At 33.6% G+C, this 19347-nt stretch overlaps 2 protein-coding genes and 1 pseudogene across 3 annotated transcripts; 2 read left to right on the forward strand and 1 right to left on the reverse strand.

Annotated features, from left to right (window-relative positions):
• Positions 1-1105: 1105 nt before the first annotated feature.
• LOC123204653 lies at positions 1106-4843 on the forward strand. 2 transcript variants are annotated; one of them, XM_044621429.1, is made up of 8 exons: positions 1106-1541; positions 1625-1646; positions 3268-3324; positions 3412-3493; positions 3831-3926; positions 4013-4137; positions 4230-4243; positions 4332-4843. In XM_044621429.1, exons 1-8 carry the CDS (start codon positions 1442-1444, stop codon positions 4595-4597), a joined length of 762 nt encoding a protein of 253 aa, XP_044477364.1. In that variant the 5' UTR covers positions 1106-1441; the 3' UTR covers positions 4598-4843. The 2 variants fall into 2 exon arrangements, with proteins under 2 accessions (XP_044477364.1, XP_044477363.1); XM_044621428.1 differs by having other exon boundaries at positions 1148-1541; positions 4230-4248; positions 4337-4843.
• A 1965-nt stretch (positions 4844-6808) lies between these two features.
• On the reverse strand, positions 6809-7551 carry LOC123204210 (brassinosteroid-responsive RING protein 1-like). The gene has a single exon (XM_044620803.1). The coding sequence runs from the start codon at positions 7462-7464 to the stop codon at positions 6952-6954; it is 513 nt and encodes a 170-aa protein (XP_044476738.1). The 5' UTR covers positions 7465-7551; the 3' UTR covers positions 6809-6951.
• Positions 7552-13304: 5753 nt separating this feature from the next.
• Positions 13305-18472, forward strand: LOC123204734 (annotated as a pseudogene).
• Positions 18473-19347: the final 875 nt, after the last annotated feature.

The following is a 19347-nucleotide window of genomic DNA, read 5'->3' on the forward strand; positions in this document are numbered from 1 at the left end:
TCACTTGATAAATACCTTGTATATGAATACATATAATTTTATTGATTATTGAGTGGATATACAGTATTTAGATCAAATCAAACGCAAATTGAATTTTCAAATTATAACTCAAACTTAAATGGCCGAAATACTTACTCCCATGCAAGGTTTGGTGCAAAGGCAAATTCACACCTGGAGGGTTTTAAAAATTTAAACACGTATTTGTCTTTGAATTTTTGCTAGAATTCTTTAAATATAAAATTATTATTTTAATAATAATATTAAAAATATATTTTTTTTATCTCAATTTTTTTTGTCTTGGTTTAAAAATCTAACAATTTTTTATTAAAAGTTTGAAAAGTTAATTTTCTCTTCCTAGGGTTTGCATTTTCTCTCTTATTTCTCTGGTGATCGGAGTCGTCTTCTTATCCATCTTTTTCTCTTGCTTAGGAGAAACTGTCAACGACCAAAGAAGAAGGAACGAACAAAGAAGATGGATGAGCGTTGTCTTCAACCACGAGATCCATCATCGAGCGTCATCTAAGCCATAAGATTTGTTTCTTGAATCGAAGGATGGGTGACAAATCAAAGAACCATAGGATTTATCAGTCTTCCTTTTTTGATACATTGCATGTTGGCCACCGACAGTATTTTTAGAGCAATTTGATTTAGACAATGGATAGAAAGGTGAACCTTCTGTTAGAATGGTGATGGTTGGAGAGGGAAACAAATCCTAAAATAAAATGTTAACTTTTTAAATTTGTAGTAGGGAGAAATTATTAATTTTTTAAACTAAAAAGATGATAATTAGAAAAATGAAAAAAAAACTGAAAATTGAGAAAAAATGACTTTTAAAAAATAAAATTTGTTATGTACGAGTAAAATTATTAATTTTTAAAATTTAAATGAGAAAATAAAATAAAATAATATATTTTTTAATAATTTTATTAAAATAATAATTTTATTTTTATATTTTACTAAAAATTCTATTAAAAATTTTAGAGACAAGTGAGTGTCTAGACTTTTAAAAACCTCACTATGTAACTTGTCTATGCACCAAACCTTATGTGGGAACATGTATTTGGCCAACGAAAATTCTACTCGTGTCTTGCAATTGCCGGAGCATATTGTACGTTGTCAAGGTCAATGCCAGCTCAATCAATGGAAAAAGCCAATAGAAAAGCGACGAAATAATTTTCTTTTTCCCAAACTCAAATTGGCTGCCTCGTGCAGTGCGTGTGAAGTTATCTAGTTATATAGTTAAGTCTTCGTCTTCTTCAAAAGTCTCTTCAGTATAGAGCTTTAAATTAAGGAACTCCCGTCTCAGTTCTCACCAAGACTGAAACTTTTAGTTTGGACGACGAGACCTACTGTCTTATTTTTCGATTTCAAATCTCGATCTAATCTAAGTCAATCAAATTTTTAGTGTGCCCGAGTTTAAAACTCGCATCAGACTGTGAAGATGGTGTCCAACGAGGCTGTGGCGAAGATGCAGCTTCGTCAAAACTACCGAAACTTGTGGCATACTGACCTTTTCGGCTCCATCAGTCAAGACACCCGTTGTATGTTTTTTAATTTAAAATTTTAAGGTAATTTGTGTTTTCCCTCCCCTAATTTGTTGTTTTGTGCTTGTGTTATTGTGCAGATTGCTGTTTTGCGGTTTTCTGGTGAGAATTTTATATCTTTCTTTTATTAAATATTGATTATTAATTCTGGTTATGGATATGTTAATTTTCAGCTGAATTTCGTGATAGTCTAGGTTTTATTTTGGAATAATTGTGGTTATTAAATTTGCTATTTTGGGTTAAATTTGTTTAGCCTATTCTTAATATAACCACTATTTTAGAACGCGGATTGGACTGGCCGGTCTGACAGTAATCTGGTACCAAGTCGAGTCTGGTTAATGGCTAAAACCTGTTTTTACAAATTTGACTGGTTGACCTGGGTGAATAGTCTCGAACTGCGATTCAACTACTAGGCCAGAGCAATCTGATTGTCATGTTGACATTACATAGCTAAAACCTATTTAAAATTTTAATTATGAGATACTAACGTCACTTGTCTAACTGGAGACTGTTCTTTGACGGAGTCAATGCCCTAGTTTGGGTCTTAAAACACTACTTGAAACTTAATAATTAACAATATTTCATTTCTTTTTTGTTTCTTATGAAATTTTGATGGACTTAAACGGCTTTAGGAAGACTAAGTCAAGATTAGCTTTGTTCAGGCCAGTCCAAACTCCTGAAAGAGATGAACAAGCTAGTGTGAACTCTTGAAAGAGGTGAAGGGGGGAAGGTTTGTTTTGGGTAAATTTCACTAATAAATTCCAAATCACAATCCAACGAAACTAATATAGCCACTGGAATAGTTCACTTATGTAAGCCGAAGCCACTTTGTATTCGAGAATATAACTTCTTACTTGAGAAAGCAATCGAGTGACCCTATTGCATAAGAACAACTCCAACATGAAACCCTGAAGCATCAATCTCTTCTTTAAATTCCGCTTCCAAATCAGACAAAGCTAAAGCAGGAGCTCGAGTCATAGTCAATTTCAACTGTTCAAAAGCTTTTGTTGAGGCCTCCAACCAATTTAATGAATCTTTCTTGAGCAAGTCTGTCAACATTGCAACCTTTATTTTATATTGTTGAATAGATTTTCGATAATACCCTGTAAGACCTAGAAACCCTCTAAGTTGTTTGGGGTTTTTTTGTTAAGGGCAAGGCAATCATTGATTTAATCTTTTTGGGGTCAGATTTTAGTCTACCATCCATGACAATATGTCCTAAGTACTCAATTTCGTGTTGCTAAACAAACACTTGGAAAATTTAACATAAAACTGGTGGGTAGATAAGCAAGATAAAACAATGTTCCAATGAGTTAACTGATCATCAAATTTTGTCACTGTAAACCACATTATCATAAAAAAACAATGACAAACTTTCAAAGGGAAGGGCGAAAAAGGTGATTCACGGTAGCTTGAAAGGTTGAAAGTGCGTTTGTGAGGCTAAATTTGTGAGGTTAATTTGTTCCACACTGAACGCTGCAATTGTATTTGTATTTGTCTTGAAATACTGTTAAATTAGCTGCTCTTATTTTTTTCTTGAGTTGCCATTTTAAACTTTCACCCTTATCTCTCTTTCCTAGGTAATGACCACTCTGCAATAATTTTATATTTTATGATTTTTGTTATCTGGTTTTGATCACTTTTTGAATTTATGAGATTTTTAATCATAAACTGTTTGCTTCTTTGCATCGCAATGCATCTGCTTCACTTTGTTTTACTGTAGCCCCCCATGTGTGTCTTACCTGCTTCGGAAACGAGCACTTTACAATGACATGTCGAGGTAATTCTGATTTTGTGTTATCTCTGATCTGAGCTGTTTTAATATGTAATACCTTGGTGTAATTTTGGTTTCTTTTTGTTTTCATAGGTATGTTTGTTGTGCTGGTTATATGCCCTGCAGCGGCAAGTGTTACGAAAGTTCTTGTCCCGAATTTTGCCTCTGCACTGAGGTATGAGTTTTATTTGTCAGTGATGTTGCATTGTTTTTTCCTGGATTTCAGAGCATCTTGCTTAAACACAACTATGGAATTTATGGCCACAAGATATGCCTAAATTTTTTCCTTATAGCTTCTATTTCAAAAAGGAGAACCTGGCTTTTTGTTTGTTTGGTATTTGTATAATGCCTTCTCCTATGCCATTACTATTCAATAAAACAATGAATTTATCGTGCTCTGATGGGAGATTAATTCATTATATCATGTAATGGGATGTTTATAAATTGATTTGGCAATTTTAAAGCATTTTTATTGCAATCTTTAATTGCTTTTAAATTCTATTTATTTCCAGGTTTTCTGTTGCTTCGGAAATTCGGTGGCCTCTACTCGTTTTCTTTTGCAAGATGAATTCAATATCCAGACAACTCGCTGCGATAATTTTATTATTGTACTGTCTCATGAGTATCTGTCAATTTGAATATATATGTGCACTTATTTACAATTTGTTAATAATGTTTACTTGTTGATAAACAGGGGTTTATGTTATGCCTTCAACAAGTTGCATGCATATTTTCTCTAATTGCATGCATTGTCGGAGGTGATGGACTTCAGGAGGCTTCTCAGATATTGAATCTGTTGGCTGATCTAGTTTATTGCTCGTAAGGGTTTATGTCCTCTCCCCACAAAGCTTTTGGTGAAAAAAAATGGCTACAAAATATCGTACTGACTCACTGTATGTTTTCCTTTGCAGGGTTTGTGCATGCATGCAGGTATGCATCTATGCTAGTGATTCACATACATGTGAATCGAACGATTTCAGTGTAATATTTCTTTACATTTTGTTTCGATTATCTGCAGACACAACACAAGGTTGAATTGGACAAAAGAGATGGTGTTTTCGGTCCACAACCTATGTCAGTGCCCCCTGTTCAACAGATGTCTCGCATCGATCAGCAATATCCTGTCTCAGTTGGATATCCACCACAGCAAGGTGCTTATGGACAGCCCTATGCTTATCCTCCTGCTTACCCGCCTCCGGCACAAAGTTATCCTCCTGCTTACCCGCCTCCGGCGCAAGGCTATCCTCACGCTTATCCACCTCCTGGCTATTCTAGGTGATCACATTTTCTGTGTTACAGCCTGCCCACGGCCTTCAGTCCAAGGTGATGCTTTTGCTGTGTTGTTTGTTGATTTGCCTGTGAACTTTCTAAGCCTGTTGAGATATTAACTGGGTTTTGAGTGGACCTGCAACTCTTCTCAGGTGTTTACTTGCCAGTAGTCTATTGGTATAGATGTATAATTGTGTGATTTGATGTCACCATTGTTGATTAAAAAATACAGGATTGTTATCTCTTCCGCTGTCAATTATTTCTTCTACTTATTCTCTGCAATTTTATCTCTAACTTCTTTTGCCAATAAATTGATCCTAGTATTGATGCTGGGAATGAATTCAAATTGAATTGAGTCGGTTGGAATCCATTGTTCAGTTTGAACGAGTAAACGAGTTGGAGCTCCAACTAGGCTCAAGTTTAGCTCATTTGTCTTTCCGATGATATTGTTCATCCTATCGGCAACATTGCTTATCATGCCAATAACATTGTTCTTATTATCAACAATCTTTCAACCACATTATGCATTAGTTTGAACGAGTGAGCTGGGTATTATTGATTCAAGCTGGCCATAGGTTTGATTCGGTTTTATTTGAATTCACCCTTAATACGTATAAACAAAACGATAATATAATTTGTGGTAATAACTCAATGACTATGATTTGCATAATGTAATGTGCACCTATTCACTGAAAAAAGGAAGTTATGGGTATCTAATTTTGAGTATATAATTATGTAGTTAAATAATGTATTATCATTTGATTTAGTATTATTTTATTATTAATTTAAAATAATTTAATTATATAATGATATATTATTTAAATATTTAAAAATAAAAATATATAGTTTTATTGTATCAAATACGTAAAGGTTGGAATGAAAAGTTCCACAAGGAAACACAAAAGATTTGGAAGTTGCATGCACACGAGTACATGATTGCTTGTACAACTTGATATGATACTTCAATTCAAAGCTTCTCTATGACAATAGAAAGTAAAAGCGACGAATAGTGGGGGGTTTCTTGCAAGACGCAAATTGTTTGTGAATTTAAAAAAGAAAGTAGAAAGTTTGTGGGCCTCTTAAAAAATTTGAAGTTCTGTAGGGCTTTCTTTGTCATGAATAAGATATCGCAAATTGCAAAAATATTAACAAAAACAAATATTTTAAGTGGGGATTATTAGTTCTACTTTGACATAATAAATCAATCTAATATTAAACCGTGTGGGCTCTCTTCATCTTTCGCAGTCATTAGGAACGGCTGAATTTGTTTTTAAGCCGAGTCGAATCAAGTTTAGAGTTAACTTGAGTTTGAATTAAAATTATATTTTCAATTCAAACTCGTTTGAGTTAATGTACAATTTTACTAAAGAATTATTGTGGAGTAAACAATGTTATCAAAGAAGAAAACATTATCGATCTAAAATTGAGATATCAAGTTCGGAGTTTTAATTTGAAATTTCCTTGTTTAAGTCAAGTCATATATTCAATTTGTGTAAGCTAAGATTAAAGGGATCTTGATATTTAGTGGCATAAAGAAGTCACACGTAATGTACCCTCTTTATTTTATTACATGTTGGGTATTGAGTTTGGTTTTATTTAAATCGATTGAATTTAAATTAAAATTTTAGTTACAAAATTAAAAATTAAATAAAAAATTAAACCTATTTACAAAAAATATAAATTTAGAATGAATAGAAAATTAAATTATTTTTAAATTGAATTTAAGGTTTAACTTTTTAATCTTAAACCACTTTTAACTTAAATCTTTGGATAGAATCCATCTATTATTGGACGATTTGAATCGATTTAGGCAGGCCTTTATATATATATATATATATATATATATATATATATATATATATATATATATATATATTTGAAACTTGAAAGCAAATTTAGATTGAAAAATGGTTGAATTGACGTGGAGCAGAAGAAGCCACCATTAATGGTTGAAAGGCTCATCGTTTTCACACAGAAAAATAAAAAATAAAAAATAAAAAATAAAAAATAAAAAATAAAAAATAAACCTTCGAACCCAGAAATTAACCCTGAATGAGATCACCATCATCATCATCATCATCTTCATTATATACTCCTTCATTCATGGTCAAATAATGAGATCCAAATCAAATCAACTGAAAAAGATCCAAATCTTTTCATCTTCACAAATTCAGAAACCAAGTAAGAAACAAGAAGGAGAAGATGATGAAGAAGAAGACTGTGAAAATTACAAATTAATGGAGTTAATTATTATTATTATTAACATACAATTATAATTTGTAGCCCTCCATTTTCATTTCTCTTCAAGCTTCACTATGTCTTGTATATACAATGTTCAATCAAAAAGAAAAAAAATCTTTTTTTTTAAGTTATGATCTGTAAATCAGAAATCTGTGAATATTCAGCATCAAATAAATCGGGGATCCCGCAAGCCTCCCACAGCCTCTCATTGAACGTCTCCTGCATCTCCTCCGGTATAAACGGCGTCCGACATAATGGGCACGTCTGCTGATCGTATCCCATCCAACGGTCGAGGCAGCTCCGGTGAAAGATATGGCGGCAATTCGTGAGTCGTCTGATGTCGTCCTGGTTTTCAAACTCGTAGAGACAAACGGCGCAAGAGTCAGGCGGGTCAACAAGGTCTGAGAACTTGATGACCGGTAAGATTTCGCGGATGAGAAGAGCTGAGACCGACGGAGGCGAGGGGACAAGTGTGGTTGGTGTTTCGGGCCAAGCAATGTCGGGTTCGAGAAATTCTTGGAGACCCAGAAAGCTAAAGAGAATGGAGATCAGTTTTCTGATAAAACCCAGAAAGGAAAGTGTGTGAAGAAGGAGCTTCGGGAGGAGAAGCTCTGGGTAAGCTACTGGAAAACCCATTACTGGTTTTGTTTCAGCGAGAGAGAGAGAGAAAGATGAAGAGCAACACAGACACAGACTGAATTATACGCACACAGCCTGAACCTCAATATATATATATATATATAAAAGATTTTTGATTTTTGATTTTATACGTAATGACTGATAACTAAGATTGAGAAATTTTTTTTATATTTTTTTAAAATTCCATATAAATCATGTTGATTTGTTGAAAATTTTCCTTCTATTTTTGTTTGATATGTGTTTGGGCACGAGTTATAAGTCAGGTGAAAGCTAAGATGAGATTCGATTTCCTTCTATTTCGAAGAGACAAAATATAAATAATCACATACTATCGAATGAGTTTATATAGATAAATTAGTAAAAAATATTTGTATATATAGTTTTACTTTTGCGTTAGATTAGAAGTGACACGAGTGCAATAACAAAAGTGGATACCTTTATGAGTTTTATCTATGAATTCCAACTTCATTAATACACTTTCAACTAGGTTTGAATTCGAACCAAATTGTCATTAGGATCAAACAAGTCTAATTCAGGCTCAATCCGATCTTGAGTCAAGGATTGGACTCATTTTTCTAAGCAAGCTATGTTCGAAATGATTCAAATATTCAATTTTTTTAATTCAACTCAAATTAAATCTAAAATCATGCTACTTCCAATCTGAGTTTGAACCATAATTTTACAATCCCAATCAAGCTTAAACTAAAGAAATTTTCATACGTCAATTTTGTGTTAATCTTAATCTAACCCTTTTAGATTCAAATCAATCATGAATTAGCTATTGTTTCAAATCTATCATTCTCTTACGAACTTATTCAATGTACCAAGGACACATTAGAATTATTATTTGGTATTTTATATAGTATGATTAGAATAATACAATGTGGACACATTCTAAAATAAAGCATGTGCTATTAGGCAAAGCTAATCATAGTCTTCTTAATTAGTACTAGGAATAAATTATAGTGAGTTGCTTGCTCATGATTTGTCTTTACAATTTAGAATTTACAATCTCTCCCAATCTTCCAATTTTTTGGCTAAATGACAATTTCCCACCTAAGGTTTGATAAACTAACAAATTGCCACTATTTAAGTTTCAAATAATCAAATTCGTATCTATCATTCACTTTGATTAGTGAATTTCGTTTGGTTTTCTGTAAATAATTGTTTTGCTTTTTTATTAAAATTATAAAATTGTTATTAATAATTAATATAAATATCAAATTACCAACATATTTACACTAAGTTAAAAATATATTGTTTAAACTTCTAAAAATATTAAAACTCTAACCAATCTTAAAATGTTATATTTTGTTAAGTTTGCTAAGTGGGGTAATTGTAATTTTTAAAACCGATGAAGGGCATATTGAATTTTAAAATTTTCAAAAACATCTCAAAGTTTTTTGAATTTTCAAAACCTTAAAAAAAATATTTATTAATATCCTTAATATTTTCAAAAATTACTATTTATCATCAAATATACATTATTTGGAAAAAAAAGAAAAAAGAAAATGTAAAAGTTTATACAATGTTTTTGCCTTTTTATTTAATAAAATTTACTAACGAAAGTGGATAAAGGATATAATCTGATTTTTTAAAACCTAAAGGATGAGAATTGTTATTTCAACAAACTGGGCGTGGGACATAGATTTTTGGCTTTTTATGACCATTTTTTTAACAAATGAAGGACCCACAACTTATGAAAATGCCATTTTATTTGAAGCCAATGATGGCTTTGAAGGTTTCTTGGAAGACTAAGTACCTAATTAACTATGTAATCAGAATCTCCTTTTAGGTTTATTTAATCCATTATTTAAATCTCAGTAGGAGATAATCTTGACCGTTGAAATGATATCTTTTGATGTGAATAACTAATTTATACATGTGTGCCATTCGATGTTCAATAAGGGTTTAGTCGAATGGTCAAACTTATTATCAAGATTTTAAATTTAGATCAGATTAATTCATTTGGATTAAGATTAAAATTAGTTTTAATAATCAGATTAAATTGATTTGAGATTGAATCAAATGAATCACACGATTAAAACTTTTTTCAATTATCAGATTATATTGATGTAAGGTTAAATCGCATGAATAATATGATATGATATGTAGAATAGTTTCTAACGAATTTTTCTTTGATGGGTTGCCCAATACTGCCGAGACAAAATTGGATCCACCCCATTTTTACACACAGTGGGGGGCACCCACCCACAACAGCTCAGAGCTGATCTCTCAGCCCCACCACCACCACCACCACCTCCTTTGCTTTCTCGCTTATGTAATTCTTTGTCTGTATCTCCATGCCCTTCAAAAACCTAATAGTAAATAGCAAATTAAGAGTCAGTCAGTGGACCATGCTGGGCTGGGAACGCCAAAAGTTTTAAACCCTTTTCCAATGGAGGCAACAGCTCTTGCGTTTTGGCGACTTCACTGTCATTTGGCCTTATTAAGGCAGGCCAGCTACATCCAACCAACAACACTCATTATTATTTTTTTCTACCTGAAGACAAAAAAATATTCCACTTGCTAATGCAATTTTACCATGTTTGGCCAAAGAAGCATGATTTGTAGGCTATTCTTATATAATATAACTTCCTATCAGAATTTGCCTGCCATGAGGCTGCACCGAGAATCAAAACAGTGTCAACTAGAAGCTAAAAATCAAATTCCATCCACCTTTGATTGTCAGAAACTGTCGTCTAAACTTTGCTTCAAAAGAATGGCCAACTTGCAGGTAAGATGGCTTTCTGGCTCACACTTGAATTGACATGTGAGTGCTTGTGATCATTGGAGATTTGGACTGACAAGGACCATGTGGCCTGTTCTCTCTGCGTCCATCATCATCCCTTACTGCAAAACCATGAACCCAGAAATGGCTTTTTTTTTTTTTTTTTAAGGTGGAATCTCATTTAGATCAGATTATCTTTTTAAAACTAAATCAATCATATTGAATAAAAAAAATATAGGTTAGATTCAAATTAAATTTGTTTGAGTTTGAATCTAAAAATTAAATATTTTTAAAATTGAGCTTAAACTTGAACTTTAAGAGTATTTGACTGTTCAAGCTTGTGAGTCTGAAAAATTTGATAAGAATAAATTAAAATAACTTTGTTTTGACCAATACGCATTAAAATAACATTATTTTAGTATCAAACTACGCTAAAAGCTCGGTTTAAGCTCAAACTTGAGCTCGATTACCTTTGAAGCAAGTTTGAGCTTGGGTTCTTTCAAGTCGAGTCATGCCTGAACTTGACTCAATTCGAATCTGATTCTAGGTAAAATCCAGGGTTGACTGATTGGACCTACAACTAGTACATTGAGTAATTAAAAAATTTGATCTTGCTTTGACACCTAGTCTCAGACTCTGGTACTTTTAGGAATTATTTTTGTCAGTTAAACTATCTCTTAACAGTAAAAATAACTCTTTTTTTTTCACTCCCCACAAATATTGACACAAAGGAAAAATACAATTGAAGTTTGGAAAAATCTTTTCTCAAAAGTTAAATATTGAGATTAAAGAGCCGAAGTCATGTAAACTAAAGTTCATACTCTTTGACGTGAGATGCAATTTCCCTGCCTTGCACTTGCGATGTGACATACCTCCACACTTCATAGTCTCAATGCCCACATAAACTATTTGTGTGCTACCTTTTTGTTAGCCTTATAAAAATATTGTATTATTGATGTCATTATCCACATATATGATTATAATTGAGAGACATAATAATAATTCTGATATCAAATAATACAAACCTTAAAGAATCACATAATGATACGAACTTTTCATAACCACACCCTTACAACTAGCTTTTGTTGGGGCAGAGCAAGAGACGGTCAATGTGGTGAGCTTACTCATAATTTACTTATATTTAATCTATACCCGCTAGTTTTCTTTATGTATTGGCACCTTTTGAGATGTAATTCTCCCAAGTTTTGTATCTTTCTTTTCTAAGTTGTTTAAATAATATTAAGCAGAGATGATTTCTGCATTTGCTAAGATTGAATAGAGAAGTTACAGCTAACTAATGACATGTAAAAACTGAAAGACTCAAAGAAGCATCTGTTGTCCTCCTTGTGTTTTGCAGAGGAATGTGGATTACAGACAAGTTTTTGTCCGATTGCTTTGCTTTTGGGCTACTTTGATCCCATTTTACTGTATACCCACGTTCTGTTTGAGGTATTTAAATTCAATCCCCGCCGAGTAAGCTGAGGGGACCTGTAATTCTTATCAGTCTAAACGATAAAAAAACTACCAGACGACTTTGTTTCTGCATCTCTCTCTTTCCCTTCACCATGAAAACATTATCTTCTCTTCAATGGGGACTCCGCCTGCCGGGCGGCAGGCTCCTCCTCTTCTTTGACTCTTTATTTGAGTTGTTTTTGAGGGCTCCTTGGGTCACTATCGAGATGATGGAATTCGTATGCTTGAACCAAAAAGGTGTTTTTGTTAAGATACAGATTAGTGCTTAATTGTGACATTATGGTGCAATACTTCGGTCCATTCCATTTGCTTTTGAGTTTTGTAAACCAAATAAGTTATGACGAATTAGAACCTTAAAAATTATTTAATATAATTAATTTAATTCTAATAAAAATAATCGAATTTAGATAAGATTTTTGGTGTTAAAAAAAATATGTATATGCATATTGATAATGATGTGATGAGAAAGATAAGCATATTAGCAGTAGCGGAGACATAGGCCAGAAGGGTGGGTCATATGGGCATGTGGCCTTGTCTGCTTCTGGTCTTCTTCTTCTACCTAACCCCAACCATTCCTGTATATTTAAAAGCATCTGTCAATTCATCTCATGTGATTCTTCTTCATCCCTCCCTCGATCAATGTGTTTGAATTTGAGTTCATCTAAAATTGAATCTTATTTGGGCTTGATCCAAATCGAATCTGACCTTAGTTATAAAGCAAACAGAAAAAGGTCCATTTCTTCATGCATAAAACATGGCGATAATTAAGTTCATGGAACAAATCCTGTAACTCTTAAAAGCTAAACCCATGTTGCAGATGAAACTGATCCATCAATGGTGATTGCCTCCTCATCAATGATACAGTAAAGAATGAGAAAAAGTGTGCAAGAGTTGAAACTGAAGGAAATGTGTTCAATATTTAATCACCATTGTCTGTCATTTGGATTAAATATTATGCAGCTTGCTTTGCCCTATCTTTCTGCCATATGATTTTTCAGAATATATATATATATATATTGACTGAAGTAAGTCATGAATTCGACCAACAATTTAAATTATGAATTTGAGTTTATTTGAATCATGAATTTGAAATAAATCGAGTTATGATTTGAACTATTTATTTGATTTATGAATTCGAACTAAACTTGACCGAAACTAAATTAAACTTTGAATCAATTTAAAAAATGAGTCGAATTTTCTTATTTGAATTCAAATAAAAAGAATTTAAGTAGAATTGAATCGAACAAAACTGATTTAAATCAGATCTAACCCTAGCAAAAAGGTTCAAACTGAAATTCATTTAATTTAAATTTAATTCATTTAAATCGATCACTGATCCAAACTCAATTAAATTGGGTCAAATCACTACCGTATAACATGAAAAGTGAGAATAAAAATCTAATTTCTAATAGAAGTTGTTGAAAGAGAAGTACGAGCCCTAGATGATAAGATGGAGAATGAGATGGGTCTTCTACAAGTCCAAACTTTGGTCCAAAGCCCAGATTTGAACCTCAAATGAATCCAACAATAACGTTCATCGTTGTTAACATCCTAACCTTGGCCCATGTTCGTCTCCGCTCAGTAACAAGAACAAACAAGAAATGGATGATTAATAATTTAATCACTTTTAAGGGTTTTGAAAAAATCATTCAAACTGCAAAACAAGAAATCAGGCTCTGGATCTCTGAATGCTTAAGGCGCCAATCCCTGAAATGGTATATGTAATGGGTTTTATCGATTGGGTTACAGGTGATTCCTGTTGAAGCTTGAAGTGGGTGCAAGACTGACGATTTTAAAGTAGAATTCATTAGATAGAGAATATCACGAAGAGTTCATAATCTGTTGCCAAATCCACAAACTCATCGGCGGAAAACCCAAAACCCAAATCATCCGTCAGATTTAATGATCTCCAGGTTTCTCAGTCTCCTTCCTGTCATTTCCCTCGCTCGCCTCTCTGTTTGTCTCGTAAAAATCGCCATTGTTTTTTCAATTCAATCTTCTCTGAAAGTTAACAACAACAACAATACAAAAACATGCCCAAGAAGTAGAAGACAACAAAAACGCATACATTAGCATTTACCGGCAACATCGACAACAACAACAAGAACGCTGGCTACAACTACCATTTATACTCATCTCAAAGTTCAGGCTCAGCCCATCAAGCCAAAACGCCGCAAGTATCGTGAAACCACTATCTCCTCCTCTGCTATCCCCAGAAGTACTACTACTGAGTCTGATTCCTCTGATCTTTGGCTTTACCCAACTCGGAAACTTGACCCACCTACAATAGTGTTGCCTGAACATTGCTGGTGCTGCCCAGCTTCAAAACCCATTCAGAATCCTCCACCGCCGTCGCCATAACAACAACTAAGATCTGTCCGTACAGCCTTTAGAGGGGCTGACCCGGTGTTAATACCCGATATTCGTCGTTCAGGATCCGGTTGTCTCCCGGGAGTCCGTCGCCTGTCATGGACTTTACACACACCTCGCCGCTAACATCATCAGCGCTCAAGGGACACTCAGATTCAGCATTCCCTTCAAGTTACCGCAAATTTAATTCGGCTTTAACCGCGGGTCTTTTAAACCCGATGTCACCTCCAACCCGTTCCAGCCCGACACTCCTTGATATGATGGCGTGCGAACCCGACATTCACCCGAAAACCCCGATCCCGACAAACCACAACAGTGCCCCCCTAATCCCGCCAACAATGGGTCATCACCAACAACAAATATTTGATAGCCAGCAATTGAAAATGCAGAGAATATCGAATCTTTTGTTGTCGAGGAGTCCAGCTAATCAGTTCAATGAGTCAGCGTCGAGTGACATAAAACTGACTCTGAGTTCTAAGGACGGTATAAGCGTGTCCGTGAATGTGCACAGACAGATACTTGTGGCTCATAGTAGATATTTCGCTGCTAAGTTATCGGATCGGTGGAAGAAACAGCAGCAGAAAAATATTCTTCCGTACATTGTGGAGATTGCAGATTGTGATGACGTTGAGGTTTATATTGAGACTTTGAGGTTGCTCTATTGTTAAGATCTTAAAAAGAAGTTGATGAGAGAGGATGTTTCTAAAGTTCTTGATATTTTGAAGGTAAAGTGCTTTAGTTTTTTATTTCTTTTTTTTCTCCCATTAGCGCATATGTTATTTTAACCTTTTTTTTTTTTTTTTGGGTAAGTAATTTCTAACTTTTTTTTTTTTTCTTCTTTTTATGTTTGGCCAATGGGTTATTTTTTATCAAGTTTTAATATAATAATAAATATATACTCATAAAATTTCATAAATTTAAATAACTATTCACAGTTAGAATTAAAAATAAAATTATTATTTATTAAAAAATTTAAAAATTATCTAATTTTCTCCTTCAAATTAAAAAAATCTTACATTTTCTCTCTAAAGTTTGAAAATTGATAATTTTTTCAAAAAATTGACAATTTTTTCATAAAATTTTTTTTTCTCTCTCTGATAACGATTTGTTATCACTGGCTATCGATCATCATCTTTTTTGTCTTATCTCTCTTTCATCCTTAAAATGGTTAGTCAGCACACGAAAAAGCGATCTCAGTCTCTTCATTGCATGATGAAGTGATAAAGAGACTGAAATCTCTTTATAACACAACGAAACAATGAAGAGACTAAGAACTATTCATCCCTTTGTGGTGTCATGAAGAGATCTGGGCCTCTTCGTTGTGTACTGGCCAACTATTCTGATAGTGAGAGAGAGATAAGATGAGAGGGAGAATGATTGATAGTGAATCACTATCGAAAAGAAGAGAAAAAATTTATGGGGGAAAATTGTCACATTTCAACTATTGAGTTCAGAGAAATTATAAGATTTTTAAACCCGAAGAATAAAATATAATAAAATTTTAATTTTTTTAATAAATAAGAATTTTACTTTTAACTATAATTAATATTTTTAATAAAAATTAATTCATAGATACATGTTTGAATTTTTGAAATCCCATAAATATAAATTTATCTTTGCATTAAAACTTGAGTTGGGAAATCGCCCTTTGGCCCTTATGTTTTGTGGGTTTTCTTGTTTATGTGCTCTGAATTTGGCTTCAGTTTTAAGCAGAGCCAAGTTAACGGGTTCTAGCTTCTAACCAGTCGATAATCCACACACACACATAATATATATATTCCTTTGTTAGGGAGACCATATAGAATGATTGACCGACCAATCCTTTTTTGTTTTGCTGATTAATTCAACCAAGAACTGCTGTACACTTAGATGGTAGCTATATTCTGAACTCCTGAGAAAAGAAGTTGAAAAATTCTGAGAATTAGATTTGAAGTTCTATATAGATAGATTCTTGTTCACTATTTTTGCAACTTAATTGCTTGGTTTTTATGTGTATTTTTTTAGGTTTCAGCAGCAATTGGGTTTGATGGGGGGGTTTTATCTTGTTTGGAGTACTTAGAAGCAGCACCATGGGCTGAGGACGAAGAGGAGAAAGTGGCTTCATTGTTATCAGAGCTCCGACTTGAAGGTGTTGGAGCTGGTGAAGTTTTGAAGAGGGTTTCAGTTGAAGTTAATGGTGCAGGAGGAGACGGTATTGACAATGAGGAAATGCTTCTCAAGCTTTTACATGTAGTTCTTGATGGCAAAGATGAGAAGGCAAGACGTGAAATGAAGGGGCTGGTATCTAAGATGCTTCATGAAAATTCATCTCAGAATGATCTTCGAAAGGAATCACTGTACTCTGCTTGTGATAGGTGTTTAGAATTGCTACGCCAGCATATTCTCCAGGCAGCAACAGGTGATTTGCAGGAAATGTGCCAGATTGCCCGGCAGGCAGATAATTTGCATTGGATTTTGGATATCTTGATTGATCGGCAGATTGCCGAGGACTTTTTAAATACATGGGCTTCTCAATCTGAAATATCTGAGGCACATTCAAAAGTCCCTGCTGTTCACAGGTATGAGGTTAGCAGGGTTACTGCTAGACTGTTTGTTGGAATTGGCAAAGGAAAGTTATTGGCTTCAAAGGATGTGAGACGCTTGCTTTTAAGGAATTGGTTGGAGCCTTTTTATGATGATTTTGGGTGGATGAGTGGGGCGTCCAAAGGCCTTGATCGACACTTAATTGAAGATGGTCTTAGTAACACGATTCTTACTCTGCCTCTAGCCTGGCAACAGGAAATTTTGCTTGCTTGGTTTAATAGATTCTTAAACTCTGGTGAGGATTGTCCTAACATACAAAGAGGATTTGAAGTTTGGTGGAGGAGGGCCTTCTGGAGACATAATGGTGAGCAGGAACGGCTAACACAATCACGAATTACAACTGCAACTATTGAAAACTCATAAAGCTACCTCTTCCCACCATGAAAAACATAATAATGCGCTAAGGGTTCTATTGCCTTCTTGCGATTGCTTTGGTCTTGCTTCTAAATTAATTTTTTGCTTTTTGTCTCCTTCCTTGCTAAACCAGGACTGTGTGTTCTTTGGAGTAGTTGAACTTCTCTGAAGGGGATATGTGTCTGTTTGACTTTATATGTCCAGGTTTAGTCAGGAAGAAGACATCACTCTCTGGATGCAACTCCCATATATATATGTGAAGATAAACTCAATAGAATGCTTGTTTTGTTCATTTGACACTTGAGTTTGTGCACATATGCTTTTTGTGTTTGATCTAGTTTTCTTATTAGGATGGTTTATTTGTTCTTATGTTATCATCTTTTATTTATATAGACACTTATTGGGTTGACCTCCAAGAATGGGAACATTTGGTTTAACCAGGATTCTTTGTTGGTAATTTCTTAAGATATTAGGACTGGTTTTTATAGCAAGAGGGCCAGTTAGAGCATCCATCAAATGTGATTGGATTAGCACAATGGTGGGCTCTGCTTCTCTTTGTAACTTCTGGTTCAGTAATCAGTTCTGTCTGTGTTGACACTGGATAGGCTTGGTGCTTTGAGATACTGGAAATCAAGTGTAACCATGTAAAGGAATATGGGATATCTCTGAAAATCAATTTAGCAGGTGAGTTGTTGAAGCATTACAAACAGTTGCCATCACTATCATTACTCATTGCAATAATGCCATTTGATTGATTGGATTTGTGCTGGATCAGTTCTAATTTTAGTCATATAAATTGCCATGTATGGTGTTGGATAAATAACCATTATTTTTTTATCTTCTGAAATGTTTTTATAAAAAAGTTTGATTCAGACTCATCACTTTGATTTCTTGGTTCATTCATAAATTTTGTATGGACTGAGATAACCATTTATGATATATCTGGACTTTTCTTCCCTAGTCTATCTTCTTAACGAGCAATAGTTGAGGTAGTGGAATTCATCCAGAAAGTTCCCATTTTTGTTTGGATTCTTTGTTGTTTTGGTTGAAAGTCATCTCATTTCATTTTCCTGCATTGTCGATTTTTCCTTTTGACAACCATATGCATTCCATCCTCGACAAAAACACTCGGTGCATTATTAGAGCTACCTTGTCTTTGTGTGGCTTCTCGTCACCAAAGCTACTAAAATGCAGAAATTTTGAACTTCTTCTACATGAAAGTTGGCTGCTTCCAGTGATGGGTGAAAAGTATGTACAACTGGGATGAGAACTTGTTAAACTTAATTTTTCAGATGAGGTAGTTTAAAATCCCAGTAGAGGTAATTTTTTTTTTTTTTTTTACCTTGTTTCATTTTGTGCTTTTTCTTTTGTGATCTAAGTACTGAACTCTACTGGTGAGGTGATACTTAGTACTGGCTTTATCCTCATGAGAATAACTTTGGATTGGAATAGCTTCTCAGTATCAAGCCATGTGAATCAAATTCTGTTTATGTACCTAAAGAGTAACTTCTCTGGTGGTTTTCCTGTTAGAATTTGACGTTCTTTACTTGCTTGCAGGAAATAGCAGAATGCTCTTTCATTATATTTTGATGAATTGAGATGCAAGATTTCAACTATACAGGTACCAGTTTGCTGTGGACGGATTCTCAAGCTTTCATTTCATTCTTTCTTGGTTCTACCGAATATGGTTACAATAAAATTATGTGTAACAGGTTAGAATAAAACTATGTGTAATAACGATAATGGTATATTATGTGATTGAATGATTTTGAATTAGAGATAAAAGAATACCCAAACACATAGTAATATCTTATCGATAATACATAAAATAATACTCATCGTTAGTGTATATAGTCTTATATAGATATATTTATGTTTAAGGGTCCAGTTAGCTTGACCAATCTACTTGAAAGATTTGGCTTCAAACCATAATGGAATTCTTCTACCCCATTAAAAATTTTTGAAACAGATTTTTGATGTTTGTTTTCATGTTAAATTTGGTGGTTGAATGAAAATTGCATTGTATAGGGTTAAACCCGAACCGAGCTAGTTTGGTCTCAAAAGTCTATTTGGTTTGATTTAGTTTAATTTGAATTTGTATAGAGTAAACTCAAATCGAGCTCGAACTAGTTTAATTTGAATTTGTGTAAAGTAAACCCGAATCGAGCTTGAACTAAAAAAGTTAGCTCGTTTTTAAAATCCAGTTGAATTTGAGTTAGTGATAGTTTGACTTGATCTGACTTACAACTTAGACAATGACTTTATTCAGTTCAAAATTAATTTGTAATTTAATTCAAGTAATGTTAAACAATTATCAAAATATGTTATTTTATTTATTATTGAATAAAATGATATTTTGTCAATAAACC

Source organism: Mangifera indica, chromosome 20 (assembly GCF_011075055.1).
Source record: "Mangifera indica cultivar Alphonso chromosome 20, CATAS_Mindica_2.1, whole genome shotgun sequence".
Lineage (NCBI taxonomy): Eukaryota > Viridiplantae > Streptophyta > Magnoliopsida > Sapindales > Anacardiaceae > Mangifera > Mangifera indica.